The sequence below is a fragment of the Myxine glutinosa genome, chromosome 8 (genome assembly GCF_964187855.1).
Source record: "Myxine glutinosa chromosome 8, kmMyxGlut1.1, whole genome shotgun sequence".
Lineage (NCBI taxonomy): Eukaryota > Metazoa > Chordata > Myxini > Myxiniformes > Myxinidae > Myxine > Myxine glutinosa.
Window position 1 is genome coordinate 19,090,492 of NC_136268.1, and position 20,325 is coordinate 19,110,816.

General features: G+C 40.0%; 1 protein-coding gene across 2 annotated transcripts in view; it reads right to left on the minus strand.

Moving 5' to 3' along the window:
• Positions 1 to 1,570: 1,570 nt before the first annotated feature.
• Positions 1,571 to 20,325, minus strand: part of LOC144893228 (uncharacterized) — a 109,097-nt gene continuing 90,342 nt past the window's right edge. Inside the window, exons 16-22 of one of the 2 annotated variants that reach the window (XR_013624255.1) lie at positions 19,178 to 19,215; positions 17,712 to 17,778; positions 17,321 to 17,413; positions 16,989 to 17,081; positions 2,877 to 2,952; positions 2,343 to 2,434; positions 1,571 to 2,117 (exon numbers count right to left, since the gene is read on the minus strand). Coding sequence is in view for 1 of the 2 variants with exons in the window: in XM_078782979.1 (XP_078639105.1) it covers positions 1,986 to 2,117; positions 2,343 to 2,434; positions 16,989 to 17,081; positions 17,321 to 17,413; positions 17,712 to 17,778; positions 19,178 to 19,215 (515 nt within the window). In the remaining variant the exon portion in view is untranslated. The remainder of the gene's footprint in view (positions 2,118 to 2,342; positions 2,435 to 2,876; positions 2,953 to 16,988; positions 17,082 to 17,320; positions 17,414 to 17,711; positions 17,779 to 19,177; positions 19,216 to 20,325) is intronic. The other variant, XM_078782979.1, reaches the window with a different exon arrangement.

The following is a 20,325-nucleotide window of genomic DNA, read 5'->3' on the forward strand; positions in this document are numbered from 1 at the left end:
TAGAGAGATAAAGGGATGGAGTGATGATCAACTTTGAGAGTTTTGTGCAGAACGAGGTATGGATTGGAGGTTTATCACCCCAGCAGCGTCACACCAGAATGGCTCTGCGGAATCCCTGGTGAAAGGCTGTAAGTTTGCACTGAGAAAGGCCATCGGAGATCAGGTTTTAACGCCCTTTGAGCTATACACATGCCTGAATGTAGCAAACCTAGCCAACCAATGTGCCATTGGCCATGTTCCCAATTACCCAGATGGTGGAGTGTATCTGTGCCCAAACGATATGCTGCTCAGATGAGCATCGAGTGAAGTCCCTCAAGGACCCTTCAGAGAGACACGCAATCCGAGGCATCGAGTCGAGTGTGTGTAAAAGGTAGTCGATTCGCTTTGGAGACGCTGGACCAGAAACATGTTCCCATTGTTGGTGCCACAAAAATGAGGAATGTGGAGAGACTAAATGTTCATGAAGAGGATGTGGTCATGCTTTTTGACGCAAATGCTGTCAGAAGAAAGTGGAATATGTGGAGTGTTGTCCAGGTGTATCCTGGTTCTGACGGAAAAAAATCAGGAATGTCAAAGTAAGGCACAGAATGGTCAACTGAGTATCGGCGACCAATCACGAAGATTGCTGTTATATATCCAGCAGAAGGTAACTAGCTGACTAGATGAGGTGTATTCCCCATCGGGGGGAAGATGTTTCATGGAGGAAATCAAAATGGATGATATTTGGGAATAATGTTTTTTTGTGACACACTTTGTGAGGTCGATGCAAACAACGTCATGTGACCACGTGTACACGAGTGTGGAACAATCTCAAAGTCGTGATGTCTCTAACTCGGTGGGTAGACCAGAAAAATATGTCATCTGTGGAGACGGTGCTTGCAGAGTTTGAAGGAAATTGGACCATGTAGTTTAGAGAGTGTTCATCTTAAACTGCTTTTGTTTGCTAAACCGAGAGATAGGCCTACCAGCATCCTTCCAAAGAAGTGAGTTTATGAATGGAAAAGTGATGCTTTTATGGACAAATGGTGGACATTGTGCATCAATGTTGTTTCTTATAATGAACGTTGTACTGTGTTGGACATTGTATTATGAATACTAGTGGGGTCACACGTGGGAATCCCACGGGCATGGAGGTGTATCGTTGCGATCGGTTCAGCCGTTTTTGCGGTACCTGGGAGCGGACGGACAGACAGACAGACGGACGGACATTTGGTGAATTATAGTAAGATGGATGATCGATTTGTGCAATTAATGATTTGTCGAAGTCATGATGATCGTCAAGATATATGTTTCATGACCCAACGTCAATAGAAGTTTCATCACCTAATGTTTCATGACCTAATGTAAAATGCCTTTTTTGTTTGGTATTTTTCAGATCGAATGAACGTGATGTATACAGTTTGAAGCAGGATTGCTTGTGTCATTATGTTTATGGTTTCAATCAGTTTCACCGCAATGGCTGCCACAGGACAAATGTGCAATGGCCCAATAGCCAACAATATTCCCTCGGGATATATTTAATATTCCTTACATCATGCCAAGTGGCTTGGTTTTATCATCAAAGGCACAATTTTGTCATCTGTCTGCTGTACTCTTTATTGAAGTAATCCATGTACTGTATGCACATGCAAGAAGAGGCTTGCCATTGGAATTGTTGTTTGCAGATAACCTTATGATTACAGCTGCCAGTGCAGAGGAACTGTATGCCAGTTTGGTGAGGTATCAAAAAAGTGTAGAGTCTACATTCCTCCAGAAATCATAGCAGTGATTATCTTTGAGTAATCCCAACCATCAATCATATCATCTTTCCCTATTTTACAATGAATGATAGAAGGGATGAGGAAAAGGTTGAGGTGATGTGGCCGTGTGGGCATGTGTGATGATGAAGGAGGAGAACCTAGTAAGTGTCACAGACCAAATAATGCAAGGAAAGTGGAGTAGAAGTCGGCGAAAGACATGATGTGATGTAGTTCTGCGGTCGGACGTCACAGTTGGTACAGAAACAGCCACGTTGGCAGCATCACTTGCTGTCGTGAGCGTTGGATCAGTGAATACCATGGGCTTCTAGGAAAGGTCAAAGATGATACGCGCTGCATGTAGATGGAGGATGGATGTGCCTTTAGAGGTTGTGGGGATCATGGTGGAAATAATGATGGATGGAGATCAGAGTTTGGATTAGTAAAAAAAAATCACCATCATGTACATCATAAATATAAGAATGCAGTGTATGTACGTAGAGCGGTCTGGTTTGCACAGTAATCGGTTTGCTTGGTTCCTTTGAGTCAGGCAGGTATGTAATGAGTGAAGGCAAAGTGGATGGCAAAGATGATGTAAGTACGTACAAAGTAATCCACCAACTTTAGTGGCACAGGCATGATGGACCCAGAGTCATCTTGCTGGATGTTTTTATTTGCTCTCATCGGATGACGACCACCTGTTTGCAGGGGTGAGTTGAGGTAAAATAACCACTTAAAAGAAGAGCAACAGCCAGCTATATCTTGTCTAGCAGACGGGCATGCACCGCATGACTAAACAACACATTTGTAATGCAAAAATCAGACAATGTTTTGCTTTAAGAAAAAAAACATTTATCTGCATTCCAGTGTTTTAAAGGTGAAATATTCTGTAAAGAATTGTGCAAATGTCCCTTATGAGGTCATCTACACACAGTCATGTGATCTAATTATGTATGTATGAGTGGAACAACTCAAAAAGCAGACAACCCTTTCAGCACACATTGTGACTTGCCGAATAGCATAATGTTCAAAATAATCCAAATAAACCGATGTGTGTGGTGTTCCCATCCAAGAACATCGCTCGTGATCCTTTGAGCGGGGGGCCAAATCCCAAATGCATTTTTTATTTTTCACACTCACCCCTGTAATGTCATCCAAGGCAAAAACACCGATCTTTCCATCCTCCCAGTGATCTTCGTTTGTATGCAACCCAAGGCTGCAGGGCAGCATCATTGCCTGAGGGTGCAATAGCTCGCCTACTCTTCGCGAAGGACACTGCGGGATCTTCAATGTCAACCAATAAATGGTGGCAGATGTGATGCCAGTTCAATGTCCATCCAAGGGCCGGCACACACATTGATGTATCGTCCTGCCCATGAAACGCCAAAATGCCATTTCATAGCTGGGTCGAAATTGGTGGTCTTTCTGTCTTCTACCGACTTCTATCTGGCCGAGCCCCCCCCCCCCACCCCAGCCCTGTCTGTGCTCTGTCCCCCAAAATACTCCTCCAGGTCGCACAAGATCTGCCAGCAACCCTCTTCTGGTGAAACTGCCAAAATCAAGACTCTCTGCTCAACTTCACTCTTTCATTGCTCTTTTCTCCCACCTCTGGAACAAACTCTCTCACTCTCTTCAATCCCACTCCTCCCTCCAGGTCTTCAAAACAGCTGTTCACCACCATCTCTTATCTTCCCCCATCCAAAACCTTGATCTTTTCTACCCCAGTTAATTCACCCCAGATCCACTTTAATGAAATACAAACTTCTTTCCTGCAAGTCCGAGCTCTGTCCATGTGTGTTTCACACTCCACCCCCTTCCCATGCCTCCTCTCTCCAAGCCCTCTCCCTCCCACAGATCTCCCGATGTCCCTGCTCTCAAATGTTGTACTTGTGTGCTTCCCCGTCTTTCCCCATCTTGTCTCCCACTCCCTTTATTTCGTCTTACAGTCACATAAAAAAGTAAGTAGACCCCATGTAAAGTTTTGACTTTTTCAACACATTTCAACATACAGCTATTTGATCTTCATCTATCTATAATTCCAGTAATCTCTGTCTGTACGTTTGTACGTTTGTACGTTTGTCTGTGACCGCTGTTTCTCGACAACCACGGGTCCGATATACTTTTAACTTGCCAGGTATATTGCTGGGGACCCGAGGATGTGCCTTTTCAAGGTTTCATATTAATCGGACAATTACTTACCGAGCTATGTCCAAAAAACGATTCAACCAATCAGAGAGCAGCGAACGATCGCGTGTGCCGAACGTGGCGGGCACACTCTGCCTCGGATGGCACATTTGAGAGCGTATTCATTTATTTCACGTTTGCAAACTATGTTGGCGTTAAACTATGTTTTACAACTAATAAAAACGAATTTGCGATTCATTCGCTTTCCTGCGCGTTTGTGCACGCGATGGCGATTTCTTTACCAAACTCCGGAAGCCGTTCGCTTTGGACCAAACCATTGCATGTAAATAGAGGGGGGGGATTGTCACCACTCGCAAGCCGTTCGCTTTGGACCAAACCATTTCATGTAAATAGAGGGGGGGGATATAATTTTAGATATAGATATAGTACGGGCATGCCCTAGTCTATCTATAATTCCAGTAATCTCTGTCTGTACGTTTGTCTGTGACCGCTGTTTCTCGACAACCACGGGTCCGATATACTTTTAACTTGCCAGGTATATTGCTGGGGACCCGAGGATGTGCCTTTTCAAGGTTTCATATTAATCGGACAATTACTTACCGAGCTATGTCCAAAAAACGATTCAACCAATCAGAGAGCAGCGAACGATCGCGTGTGCCGAACGTGGCGGGCACACTCTGCCTCGGATGGCACATTTGAGAGCGTATTCATTTATTTCACGTTTGCAAACTATGTTGGCGTTAAACTATGTTTTACAACTAATAAAAACGAATTTGCGATTCATTCGCTTTCCTGCGCGTTTGTGCACGCGATGGCGATTTCTTTACCAAACTCCGGAAGCCGTTCGCTTTGGACCAAACCATTGCATGTAAATAGAGGGGGGGGATTGTCACCACTCGCAAGCCGTTCGCTTTGGACCAAACCATTTCATGTAAATAGAGGGGGGGGATATAATTTTAGATATAGATATAGTACGGGCATGCCCTAGTTTCTACAATATTGATAGATAAAGGTGATATAATATAACAAACTAGCGGGGTCACCCGTGGGATTCCCACGGGTGACCCCGCAAGTTTGCATTGACGTTCGTCGATGGACTCGTTCGCCCGTCTCATTCGTTTTCTTGCTGCATCCTGTTCAAGTCTGCGTTCTTCATCGATCGTCTCAATCATTTTGGAAATAGAAGTTTCCACGCAGCGCATGAATTGTCACGATCCTCAAGAGGAATTTGTCTCGTAATCATCAAATGATAAATGGCAAGTAAATTATATTGTGGAAAATTAAAGATTTCAAATAAACCTATTTAAAGTGTATTCGCACATAACTAATTTTAAAAAACGAAGAAATATCTCTCGGTAATTTCCTGAAACATATTTTACTTCCGGCTAATAATGTTGAATTAAATAAAAACGAAGAAATATATGTCGGCATCATTGTTGACGTTTTTGTGACGACTGTCATCAAACGAAAAAGTAATATATCTTAACGGAAAAGCAAAAGCGAATTTTTAATATATATCGACACGTTGCCGTCGGTGTCATGTTGGGCGGTGTATGATACACCATGACGCGATTTTTAAAAATATATCTCTGCATTTTCCCGCGTGTGTGGAATGTTCTCAATTATTGCTGACACCGAGTCCAAAACCATCGATAAAAATGAAATCATATGGTGAGTTAGATTGGAGATAAAGGCGTGAGAGAGACTCAATGGCCTTGAAGTTGAAGTTACAGGCGTTTGAGAATTCATTTCGTTCTATAAACGGCAACTTTCATTGGATTTCCTTCCCGTTTTTTTTCAACCGAGTCGAAAACTATGTTAGCGACTGTGAAAAATGAAATGATATATCGAATTTTTAATATGTATCGACACGTTGCCGTCGGTGTCATGTTAGGCGGTGTATGATACACCATGACGCGATTTTAAAAAATATATCTGCATTTTCCCGCGTGTGTGGAATGTTCTCAATTATTGCTGACACCGACTCTAAAACCATCGATAAAAATGAAATCATATGGTGAGTTAGATTGGAGATAAAGGCGTGAGAGAGACTCAATGGCCTTGAAGTTACAGGCATTTGAGAATTCATTTCGTTCTATAAACGGCAACTTTCATCGGATTTTCTTCTCGTTTTTTTTCAACCGAGTCTAAAACTATGTTAGCGACTGTGAAAAATGAAATGATATATCGAATTTAAAATAGATATCGACACATTGCCGTCGGTGTCATGTTGGGCGGTGTATGATACACCATGACGCGATTTTAAAAAATATATCTCTGCATTTTCCCGCGTGTGTGGAATGTTTGTGGAAAATTAAAGATTTCAAATAAACCTATTTAAAGTGTATGCGCACATAACTAATAAAAAAAACGAAGAAATATCTCTCGGTAATTTCCTGAAACATATTTTACTTCCGGCTAATATGTTGAATGAAATAAAAACGAAGAAATATATGTCGGCATCATTGTTGACGTTTTTGTGACGACTATCATCAAACGAAATAGTAATATATCATAACGGAAAAGCAAAAGCGAATTTTAAATATATATCGACACATTGCCGGCGGTGTCATGTTGGGCGGTGTATGATACACCATGACGCGATTTTAAAAAATATATCTGCATTTTCCCGCGTGTGTGGAATGTTCTCAATTATTGCTGACACCGACTCTAAAACCATCGATAAAAATGAAATCATATGGTGAGTTAGATTGGAGATAAAGGCGTGAGAGAGACTCAATGGCCTTGAAGTTACAGGCATTTGAGAATTCATTTCGTTCTATAAACGGCAACTTTCATCGGATTTTCTTCTCGTTTTTTTTCAACCGAGTCTAAAACTATGTTAGCGACTGTGAAAAATGAAATGATATATCGAATTTAAAATAGATATCGACACATTGCCGTCGGTGTCATGTTGGGCGGTGTATGATACACCATGACGCGATTTTAAAAAATATATCTCTGCATTTTCCCGCGTGTGTGGAATGTTTGTGGAAAATTAAAGATTTCAAATAAACCTATTTAAAGTGTATGCGCACATAACTAATAAAAAAAACGAAGAAATATCTCTCGGTAATTTCCTGAAACATATTTTACTTCCGGCTAATATGTTGAATGAAATAAAAACGAAGAAATATATGTCGGCATCATTGTTGACGTTTTTGTGACGACTATCATCAAACGAAATAGTAATATATCATAACGGAAAAGCAAAAGCGAATTTTAAATATATATCGACACATTGCCGGCGGTGTCATGTTGGGCGGTGTATGATACACCATGACGCGATTTTAAAAAATATATCTCTGCATTTTCCCGCGTGTGTGGATTGTTCTCAATTATTGCTGACACCGAGTCTAAAAGTAAAACCATCGATAAAAATGAAATCATATGGTGAGTTAGATTGGAGATAAAGGCGTGAGAGAGACTCAATGGCCTTGAAGTTACAGGCCTTTGAGAATTCATTTCGTTCTATAAACGGCAACTTTCATCGGATTTTCTTCCCGTTTTTTTTCAACCGAGTCTAAAACTATGTTAGCGACTGTGAAAAATGAAATGATTTATCGAATTTGATTTGAAATAAAACTGGGGGAGAGCAAGACACCACGGGCCTACAAAACAGGACTCAAAGCTATGCGAGTTAATAAAATGGTGGATATTTGTTTATAGCCACTCCCAGAATGGGTGGAGCTATGGGTGGAGCTACTCTGCAAACCGAGTAAGCCACACCCCGGACAGACACCCAACAGATAGACAGACAGACAGACAGAATCATCTACGGCTATTATAATATAGATTTTGTAAAAATGAATGTGCAGCATCTAACTCAATATGTCGAAATGTCACACACATCCATGCCCGTGGGATTCCCACGGGTGACCCCGCAAGTTTGCATTGACGTTCGTCGATGGACTCGTTCGCCCGTCTCATTCGTTTTCTTGCTGCATCCTGTTCAAGTCTGCGTTCTTCATCGAGCGTCTCATTCATTTTGGAAATAGAAGTTTCCACGCAGCGCATGAATTGTCACGATCCTCAAGAGGAATTTGTCTCGTAATCATCAAATGATAAATGGCAAGTAAATTATATTGTGGAAAATTAAAGATTTCAAATAAACCTATTTAAAGTGTATTCGCACATAACTAATTTTAAAAAACGAAGAAATATCTCTCGGTAATTTCCTGAAACATATTTTACTTCCGGCTAATAATGTTTAATTAAATAAAAACGAAGAAATATATGTCGGCATCATTGTTGACGTTTTTGTGACGACTGTCATCAAACGAAAAAGTAATATATCTTAACGGAAAAGCAAAAGCGAATTTTTAATATATATCGACACGTTGCCGTCGGTGTCATGTTGGGCGGTGTATGATACACCATGACGCGATTTTTAAAAATATATCTCTGCATTTTCCCGCGTGTGTGGAATGTTCTCAATTATTGCTGACACCGAGTCCAAAACCATCGATAAAAATGAAATCATATGGTGAGTTAGATTGGAGATAAAGGCGTGAGAGAGACTCAATGGCCTTGAAGTTGAAGTTACAGGCGTTTGAGAATTCATTTCGTTCTATAAACGGCAACTTTCATTGGATTTCCTTCCCGTTTTTTTTCAACCGAGTCGAAAACTATGTTAGCGACTGTGAAAAATGAAATGATATATCGAATTTTTAATATGTATCGACACGTTGCCGTCGGTGTCATGTTAGGCGGTGTATGATACACCATGACGCGATTTTAAAAAATATATCTGCATTTTCCCGCGTGTGTGGAATGTTCTCAATTATTGCTGACACCGACTCTAAAACCATCGATAAAAATGAAATCATATGGTGAGTTAGATTGGAGATAAAGGCGTGAGAGAGACTCAATGGCCTTGAAGTTACAGGCATTTGAGAATTCATTTCGTTCTATAAACGGCAACTTTCATCGCATTTTCTTCTCGTTTTTTTTCAACCGAGTCTAAAACTATGTTAGCTACTGTGAAAAATGAAATGATATATCGAATTTAAAATAGATATCGACACATTGCCGTCGGTGTCATGTTGGGCGGTGTATGATACACCATGACGCGATTTTAAAAAATATATCTCTGCATTTTCCCGCGTGTGTGGAATGTTTGTGGAAAATTAAAGATTTCAAATAAACCTATTTAAAGTGTATGCGCACATAACTAATAAAAAAAACGAAGAAATATCTCTCGGTAATTTCCTGAAACATATTTTACTTCCGGCTAATATGTTGAATGAAATAAAAACGAAGAAATATATGTCGGCATCATTGTTGACGTTTTTGTGACGACTATCATCAAACGAAATAGTAATATATCATAACGGAAAAGCAAAAGCGAATTTTTAATATATATCGACACATTGCCGGCGGTGTCATGTTGGGCGGTGTATGATACACCATGACGCGATTTTAAAAAATATATCTCTGCATTTTCCCGCGTGTGTGGATTGTTCTCAATTATTGCTGACACCGAGTCTAAAAGTAAAACCATCGATAAAAATGAAATCATATGGTGAGTTAGATTGGAGATAAAGGCGTGAGAGAGACTCAATGGCCTTGAAGTTACAGGCCTTTGAGAATTCATTTCGTTCTATAAACGGCAACTTTCATCGGATTTTCTTCCCGTTTTTTTTCAACCGAGTCTAAAACTATGTTAGCGACTGTGAAAAATGAAATGATTTATCGAATTTGATTTGAAATAAAACTGGGGGAGAGCAAGACACCACGGGCCTACAAAACAGGACTCAAAGCTATGCGAGTTAATAAAATGGTGGATATTTGTTTATAGCCACTCCCAGAATGGGTGGAGCTATGGGTGGAGCTACTCTGCAAACCGAGTAAGCCACACCCCGGACAGACACCCAACAGATAGACAGACAGACAGACAGAATCATCTACGGCTATTATAATATAGATTTTGTAAAAATGAATGTGCAGCATCTAACTCAATATGTCGAAATGTCACACACATCCATGCCCGTGGGATTCCCACGGGTGACCCCGCAAGTTTGCATTGACGTTCGTCGATGGACTCGTTCGCCCGTCTCATTCGTTTTCTTGCTGCATCCTGTTCAAGTCTGCGTTCTTCATCGAGCGTCTCATTCATTTTGGAAATAGAAGTTTCCACGCAGCGCATGAATTGTCACGATCCTCAAGAGGAATTTGTCTCGTAATCATCAAATGATAAATGGCAAGTAAATTATATTGTGGAAAATTAAAGATTTCAAATAAACCTATTTAAAGTGTATTCGCACATAACTAATTTTAAAAAACGAAGAAATATCTCTCGGTAATTTCCTGAAACATATTTTACTTCCGGCTAATAATGTTGAATTAAATAAAAACGAAGAAATATATGTCGGCATCATTGTTGACGTTTTTGTGACGACTGTCATCAAACGAAAAAGTAATATATCTTAACGGAAAAGCAAAAGCGAATTTTTAATATATATCGACACGTTGCCGTCGGTGTCATGTTGGGCGGTGTATGATACACCATGACGCGATTTTTAAAAATATATCTCTGCATTTTCCCGCGTGTGTGGAATGTTCTCAATTATTGCTGACACCGAGTCCAAAACCATCGATAAAAATGAAATCATATGGTGAGTTAGATTGGAGATAAAGGCGTGAGAGAGACTCAATGGCCTTGAAGTTGAAGTTACAGGCGTTTGAGAATTCATTTCGTTCTATAAACGGCAACTTTCATTGGATTTCCTTCCCGTTTTTTTTCAACCGAGTCGAAAACTATGTTAGCGACTGTGAAAAATGAAATGATATATCGAATTTTTAATATGTATCGACACGTTGCCGTCGGTGTCATGTTAGGCGGTGTATGATACACCATGACGCGATTTTAAAAAATATATCTGCATTTTCCCGCGTGTGTGGAATGTTCTCAATTATTGCTGACACCGACTCTAAAACCATCGATAAAAATGAAATCATATGGTGAGTTAGATTGGAGATAAAGGCGTGAGAGAGACTCAATGGCCTTGAAGTTACAGGCATTTGAGAATTCATTTCGTTCTATAAACGGCAACTTTCATCGCATTTTCTTCTCGTTTTTTTTCAACCGAGTCTAAAACTATGTTAGCTACTGTGAAAAATGAAATGATATATCGAATTTAAAATAGATATCGACACATTGCCGTCGGTGTCATGTTGGGCGGTGTATGATACACCATGACGCGATTTTAAAAAATATATCTCTGCATTTTCCCGCGTGTGTGGAATGTTTGTGGAAAATTAAAGATTTCAAATAAACCTATTTAAAGTGTATGCGCACATAACTAATAAAAAAAACGAAGAAATATCTCTCGGTAATTTCCTGAAACATATTTTACTTCCGGCTAATATGTTGAATGAAATAAAAACGAAGAAATATATGTCGGCATCATTGTTGACGTTTTTGTGACGACTATCATCAAACGAAATAGTAATATATCATAACGGAAAAGCAAAAGCGAATTTTTAATATATATCGACACATTGCCGGCGGTGTCATGTTGGGCGGTGTATGATACACCATGACGCGATTTTAAAAAATATATCTCTGCATTTTCCCGCGTGTGTGGATTGTTCTCAATTATTGCTGACACCGAGTCTAAAAGTAAAACCATCGATAAAAATGAAATCATATGGTGAGTTAGATTGGAGATAAAGGCGTGAGAGAGACTCAATGGCCTTGAAGTTACAGGCCTTTGAGAATTCATTTCGTTCTATAAACGGCAACTTTCATCGGATTTTCTTCCCGTTTTTTTTCAACCGAGTCTAAAACTATGTTAGCGACTGTGAAAAATGAAATGATTTATCGAATTTGATTTGAAATAAAACTGGGGGAGAGCAAGACACCACGGGCCTACAAAACAGGACTCAAAGCTATGCGAGTTAATAAAATGGTGGATATTTGTTTATAGCCACTCCCAGAATGGGTGGAGCTATGGGTGGAGCTACTCTGCAAACCGAGTAAGCCACACCCCGGACAGACACCCAACAGATAGACAGACAGACAGACAGAATCATCTACGGCTATTATAATATAGATTTTGTAAAAATGAATGTGCAGCATCTAACTCAATATGTCGAAATGTCACACACATCCATGCCCGTGGGATTCCCACGGGTGACCCCGCAAGTTTGCATTGACGTTCGTCGATGGACTCGTTCGCCCGTCTCATTCGTTTTCTTGCTGCATCCTGTTCAAGTCTGCGTTCTTCATCGAGCGTCTCATTCATTTTGGAAATAGAAGTTTCCACGCAGCGCATGAATTGTCACGATCCTCAAGAGGAATTTGTCTCGTAATCATCAAATGATAAATGGCAAGTAAATTATATTGTGGAAAATTAAAGATTTCAAATAAACCTATTTAAAGTGTATTCGCACATAACTAATTTTAAAAAACGAAGAAATATCTCTCGGTAATTTCCTGAAACATATTTTACTTCCGGCTAATAATGTTGAATTAAATAAAAACGAAGAAATATATGTCGGCATCATTGTTGACGTTTTTGTGACGACTGTCATCAAACGAAAAAGTAATATATCTTAACGGAAAAGCAAAAGCGAATTTTTAATATATATCGACACGTTGCCGTCGGTGTCATGTTGGGCGGTGTATGATACACCATGACGCGATTTTTAAAAATATATCTCTGCATTTTCCCGCGTGTGTGGAATGTTCTCAATTATTGCTGACACCGAGTCCAAAACCATCGATAAAAATGAAATCATATGGTGAGTTAGATTGGAGATAAAGGCGTGAGAGAGACTCAATGGCCTTGAAGTTGAAGTTACAGGCGTTTGAGAATTCATTTCGTTCTATAAACGGCAACTTTCATTGGATTTCCTTCCCGTTTTTTTTCAACCGAGTCGAAAACTATGTTAGCGACTGTGAAAAATGAAATGATATATCGAATTTTTAATATGTATCGACACGTTGCCGTCGGTGTCATGTTAGGCGGTGTATGATACACCATGACGCGATTTTAAAAAATATATCTGCATTTTCCCGCGTGTGTGGAATGTTCTCAATTATTGCTGACACCGACTCTAAAACCATCGATAAAAATGAAATCATATGGTGAGTTAGATTGGAGATAAAGGCGTGAGAGAGACTCAATGGCCTTGAAGTTACAGGCATTTGAGAATTCATTTCGTTCTATAAACGGCAACTTTCATCGCATTTTCTTCTCGTTTTTTTTCAACCGAGTCTAAAACTATGTTAGCTACTGTGAAAAATGAAATGATATATCGAATTTAAAATAGATATCGACACATTGCCGTCGGTGTCATGTTGGGCGGTGTATGATACACCATGACGCGATTTTAAAAAATATATCTCTGCATTTTCCCGCGTGTGTGGAATGTTTGTGGAAAATTAAAGATTTCAAATAAACCTATTTAAAGTGTATGCGCACATAACTAATAAAAAAAACGAAGAAATATCTCTCGGTAATTTCCTGAAACATATTTTACTTCCGGCTAATATGTTGAATGAAATAAAAACGAAGAAATATATGTCGGCATCATTGTTGACGTTTTTGTGACGACTATCATCAAACGAAATAGTAATATATCATAACGGAAAAGCAAAAGCGAATTTTTAATATATATCGACACATTGCCGGCGGTGTCATGTTGGGCGGTGTATGATACACCATGACGCGATTTTAAAAAATATATCTCTGCATTTTCCCGCGTGTGTGGATTGTTCTCAATTATTGCTGACACCGAGTCTAAAAGTAAAACCATCGATAAAAATGAAATCATATGGTGAGTTAGATTGGAGATAAAGGCGTGAGAGAGACTCAATGGCCTTGAAGTTACAGGCCTTTGAGAATTCATTTCGTTCTATAAACGGCAACTTTCATCGGATTTTCTTCCCGTTTTTTTTCAACCGAGTCTAAAACTATGTTAGCGACTGTGAAAAATGAAATGATTTATCGAATTTGATTTGAAATAAAACTGGGGGAGAGCAAGACACCACGGGCCTACAAAACAGGACTCAAAGCTATGCGAGTTAATAAAATGGTGGATATTTGTTTATAGCCACTCCCAGAATGGGTGGAGCTATGGGTGGAGCTACTCTGCAAACCGAGTAAGCCACACCCCGGACAGACACCCAACAGATAGACAGACAGACAGACAGAATCATCTACGGCTATTATAATATAGATATCATGAAACATTTACATTTTGTAGTCCATTGTATGATTTAAATAAACATGAATGCAAATTTCGCATGTGGAAAAAGTAAGTACACCCCTACATTTATCACGACTTCAAATACCTAAAATTAGAATCAGGTGCACCAGCTCAGGTGCAAATGATTAGAACATCGTTAGAGAGGATCTTGGAGGAACCTGTCTTATTTAAACCTCAGACATTTAGTTTGGTTTGCTCTTTGTTGTTGAAGTGTGCGGCATCACCATGCCTAGATCAAAAGAGCTCTCTGAGGCCTTCAGAAAGAAGGTTATATATTCCTACGAGTCTGGGAAGGGATTTAAAAAGATCTCCAAACAATTTGAAATCAATCGTTCGACTGTCCGGAAGATCATCGACAAGTGGAGAAGATTCCAAACAACTGCCAACTTGTTCAGGCCAGGCCGCCCCAGCAAATTCAGCCCGAGAGCAGACCGCAAGATGCTGAAAGAAGTCTCTAAGAACCCCCAGAATGTCATCACGGGACCTACAGGTAGCTCTAGCCACTGTTGATGTCAAAGTGCACGAGTCTACCATTAGAAAGAGGCTGCACAAATTTGATCTACATGGGAGGTGTGCCAGGAGGAAACCTTTGCTGTCCAGAAAGAACATCAGGGCAAGACTAAAGTTTGCCAATGAACACCTAGGCAAAGACCAGCACTTCTGGAACAATGTGCTCTGGACAGATGAGTCAAAGGTAGAGCTATTTGGCCACAGTACCAGAAGACATGTTTGGCGAAAACCAAAGACAGCATTTGACCACAAGAACCTGATACCAACTGTAAAGCATGGTGGTGGAAATATTATGGTTTGGAGCAGCTTTGCTGCATCAGGGCCTGGGCAGCTCACCATAATAGAATCCACTATGAATTCTTCATTGTACCAGAGGGTGCCTGAGGATAATGTGAGGCCATCTGTTGGAGAGTTGAAGCTCAACCAAAGGTGGACCTTGCAACATGACAATGACCCTAAGCATACCAGTAAATCCACCAAGGAATGGCTGAAAAGAAAGAAATGGAGGGTTCTGGAATGGCCAAGTCAAAGCCCGGATCTAAATCCCATCGATATGTTGTGGGGGGATTTGAAACGAGCTGTGCATGCAAGAAACCCCTCAAACATCGCACAGCTGAAAGAATTGTGCATGGAGGAGTGGGCAAAAATTTATCCGAGTCGATGTCAGAGACTGGTAGACAGTTATAAGAAACGCCTACTTGAGGTTGTTTCTGCCAAAGGGGGCAATACCACCTATTAGAGCCAAGGGTGTACTTACTTTTTCCACATGCGAAATTTGCATTTATGTTTATTTAAATTATACAATGGACGACAAAATGGAAATGTTTCATGATATTTGTTATATTATATCACCTTTATCTATCAATATTGTTGAAATGAAGATCAAATAGCAGTGTGTTGAAATATGTTGAAAAAGCCAAAACTGTACATGGGGTGTACTTAATTTTTCAAGTGACTGTATGTGTCCGTTTGTTTTTTTTGTCATTAATGTTAGCTCTTACACGAGCCTCAATCTTGTATACCAAGAAAGAAAAAAATTCAAACCCAGGCTAGACAGCTTAAAATGAGTGTGCACACCAGTGAAATATGTGTAATACGAACTCCTCCATGTAAGCCTTAGATAAATTAACAATAAAAATTGTGATGAACATATGTCACCCACAGGGTGAACCGTATCTTGCCATTTGACCTTGACCTTAATAATTTCGTATGGTGAATAGTATGTCTTCATGACCAACGCACATGAAATATTGAAAGATTTTGATGAGAACTGAGGAAATAATTTTTTCATGAAAATTCCGTTTTTTCGTCATGACGTCATCAAATGACGTCATAGCGTCAAACTGTTTACAGATCTGGGAAGCACTCATCAAGGGCATTCATATGAGGTATTACTCGATATGGTACCTACGATTTCAAAATTTGACCTTGGGGTCAATAATTTTCGACCTCCAGCGCTAACCATGAAGGTCAAGGCCGATCGCCACCAAAAACTAATCAGCTGAGCGCCTGACCATATACTAGATACCCACCAAGTTTGGAGACGATCCGATCAAAGTTACTCAAAAAATAAGGGTTTCGTTGACCTCCATGATTGACCGCAAAGTGACCTTGACCTTTGACCTTGACCTTCAAAATTTTGTGTGCTGAAGGGTATCTCTATAGGACTCTGATATGCGAAGTTACAGGAGTTTCCAATAATAACTGTGGTCTACAGAGTGATCTAAACGTGAAAAAAAAATGATTAACCACAAACAAAAAAACAAAATGAAGGTCAAGGCCGATCGCCACCAAAAACTAATCAGCTGAGCGCCGGACCATATGCTAGATACCCACCAAGTTTGGAGACGATCCGATCAAAGCTACTCAAAAAATAAGGGTTTCGTTGACCTCCATGATTGACCGCAAAGTGACCTTGACCTTTGACCTTGGAAGGTCAAGGCCGATCGCCACCAAAAACTAATCAGCTGAGCGCGGGACCATATACTAGATACCCACCAAGTTTGGAGACGATCCGATCAAAGTTACTCAAAAAATAAGGGTTTCGTCGACCTCCATGATTGACCACAAAGTGACCTTGACCTTTGACCTTGACCTTCACAATTTTGTGTGCTGAAGGGTATCTCTATAGGACTCTGATATGCGAAGTTACAGGAGTTTCCAATAATAACTGTGGTCTACAGAGTGATCTAAACGTGGAAAAAAAATGATTAACCACAAACAAAAAAACAAAAAAAAAAACAAACAAAAAAACAAACATACAAGCTGACTAATACATCTTGCAAAAACTTCGTTTTGGCAAGATAATAATGTCATTCACGAAAGAAAGAATAGAAACCAATAGAGAGTGTACAAGTGGGTGTAAGAAATGAACGGTACCTCCAGAGGAACAGTTGTGGATCAGGGCTGCCGGTTTGAGTGTAAAGTTGGATTTTGCCGGAGTGGAGTGGTTTATAACACCGATGTTGCAGTCTTTGGGACGGGGTTGAACAAAAATGGAGAAAACTATGTCATCGACGGGAAATTGCACAGTGACCAGAGACACATTCTCTTAAAAAATGTGTTCGTCTTTGGAGCCAATGTTTCCTCATCCATCAACATATTTTCAATACAATCTTGTAAACAAAAAAAAGAAGAAAAAAAGTAATGCACGTAACAAAGAATAAAAACCAATAGAGAGTGTACGAGTGGGTGTCAGAAATGAACAGTACCTCCAGCTGAACTGTCGTGAATCAGGGCTGCTGCTTTGAGTTTCAAGTTGGATTTTGCCAGATTGGAGTGGTTCATGTCACCGATGTTGCAGTCTTTGGGACGGGGTTGAACAAAAATGGAGAAAACTATGTCATCGACGGGAAATTGCACAGCGACCAGAGACACATTCTCTTAAAAAATGTATTCGTCTTTGGAGCCAATGTTTCCTCATCAACATATTTTCAATACGATCTTGAGAAAGCGTTGAAATGAGAAAACAGAGAAATTTTAGGCCTGCAAAAGAAAACTTCAAAAGAGTTTGAGATTATTTTTAAGGAATAAATGACACAAAGTGCAACCTGATGCCTGTTTTTTCCTTTTTTTCTGAATGCAAATAACTCGATACCATACCTGGTTGAGCTGGGGTACTCAGCAGACAGGATGCATCCGTTTCCAAAGGTGGTGGGCTGTGCACCAACTGCAGAGACGCACACAAATTACGACATTGCACACCCTTCTTGGCAACAGCTTTAAAAACAACTAGAGAGTTCATAGAATACTTTCGCCATGCTTTCTTGAGAAAAAAGGACATGGACATGGGCTGTAAGCGGCAAATTGGATTGGTCAAGATGATGTAAAATGCTGTAATATTTTGTCCAATTACTGCCAAAGGAAAGGTTTTTGAAAGTGGCAAAAAGGACGATTTGTATTCTCCAGTGTTCAAATATATATTTTCAATTGAAACAAAGTAAAAGTTTTCAAAAATGATGAAAAATATTTTAAAAGTTGAAGAATTTTTTGGGAAGTTTACCACCGTTGATGCAGCGTCTTTCACACCACATTAGTTAACACGTTAGTTATTTGTTATTAGTTATATGAGTTATTATATTATATATTATTATGAGTAATATTATTGTTATTAGTTATTATATTATATATTAATTATTATATTATATTAGTTCTGTTCTTCCTTAATTAGTTATTTGTGCTTGTTTGTGTCCTTTCTGACATCCTCAAAAACAGTAAGTTTGATGATTCAATTCTTTTCAATTCTATTTGACTGCCAGACAGGCAGAGTGACAATATGATCTCACTCCACTCAGCACATGAGCGATCAAGACAAATTCGGAGCCAAAGTCCTGTTAAATTACATGTTCAGTTTCTGATTCATGTTGCAACTCGTGTTCAAAATATAACGTTCGATTGGGATTAACTTGTTCCTCGATCATAAACTGACGTTGTGGACAGACAGACAAACTGAACAAATTGCTTAAGCCCACTTTTCACTTCATGCCACGGAATAAAAATGTAACATAATTAGCTCACCTGGACTTCAATCCAGTGAGCTTATGTGATTGAGCAGAGTCCATTGGTAAGTCAGTCAGCCAGAGAGTGAGTGAAAGCTAAAGTCAAGAGCCAAAGTCAGAGTCTGTAAACACTTCAGTCATTTTCGGTTGAACCAAACATATGATTTTGATGAAACTTGACCTCATCCTTCATATCTGATGCTTAACGAAGGTGCATTGACAGCATCAACATCTGCGCTCATTAACTGGTTGAAATCAGGCCGAAAACGCAAAAAAATACCTGCCCTTACCGACAGAGGGCATTGCATCAGCAGCAAAACTTGATGACGTCATTGGCGATTGCTGCTGACGTATGTGAGTTTCGGGACCCGTGCTCCTATTTTTAATGAGTGTTGTCCATAATCTCACAATAAAGGCTTTTTGAAAATTTGATGACAAATGCTCAATTTATGGTTTCAAAAAAGTTATAACCAGGAGGCACAAGCAAACCTGCACACACACGCAAAACCCATCTCCCGCTACCTGGAGGACGGGATAATTATGGCAGAGTCGTTCGGATGGATATCTCACCTCGTTTTCCTGACGACGCCACTGGTACCATTTCATCGCTTTGGGATAGGTTGGAGGAGAAGATCAGGAAGTTAACTTTTGAACCCCATTGTTTGCAATATCTTTGATGTACATCAGAACATCTAAGAGCCACGCTGTAAATATAAAAGCCATGCTGAGCAAATATCCCACGGTGTCTTACAATGAAGAGTAGGTTTGCGTTATCATCGGCATCCTGAACAAAATACAAATCCCTGTCCCAACCTACAGGAATGATGTAACCCGCAGCAACGTGCTGCATATCAGAGAAGATACCCTTCTCCTCTACCCTCTACCCTACCTTATGTTCCCTTATGAACAGTACATCTCCTATTTATTGCAACCTTATAATTCTAGCCCCACTCCATACATTCTCGCCCCAATCCATACGTATGTGTAAAATAGATGGCCTCAGTTGCTCTGCAAAAATTGCTCGTCAATGGATTGGTGGACGGTATACCAAAACTGCATGGTGTTAGCTGACTGAAGCTATAAACAAGATATGCACGTATTATCGGAGAGGATAAAACAATGAAAACCAACAGGCTTTAAACTCAGGATGATGCAAATGGGGAAATAAATGTTTTCCACTCCAAATATGAATCAATGATGTATTTTTTAAAAACTCGATAATCACACATCTGACACATCTGACCACATCTGACATCTGTCCATGTGTGGCTCACACATCTGACCATAAGATGTAACAGAAACTTTAAACATCAACGTATGTAATTGCATCGCAGTCTGCAGTTACTGTAAAACGAGACAAACTCTAACAGCAGCGTAGCCAGGCTTGTAAAATATTATAAACCACAAACACATGATTAGCTTTTTATCGTGTGAAGTTCTTCCTTGGCACACCTGAGCTCCTCACCACATACAAGGCTTTCATCCGCAGCTCAATGAAAAACTGTTCTCCCCTCTAGGCCGGTGCTCCTGCCTCACACCTAGCTCGGCTTCACGCTGTTGAAACCAAAGCTTTCAGAATCATTGGAATCTCCCGCGATGAAGCTGACTCCGAGGACCTTTCATTCACTCACCGCAGGCAGGTTGGTGGTCTTTCTGTCTTCTGCCGACTCCTATCTGGCCTTGCTCCCCCAGCTCTCTCTGTGCTCTGTCCCCCAAAT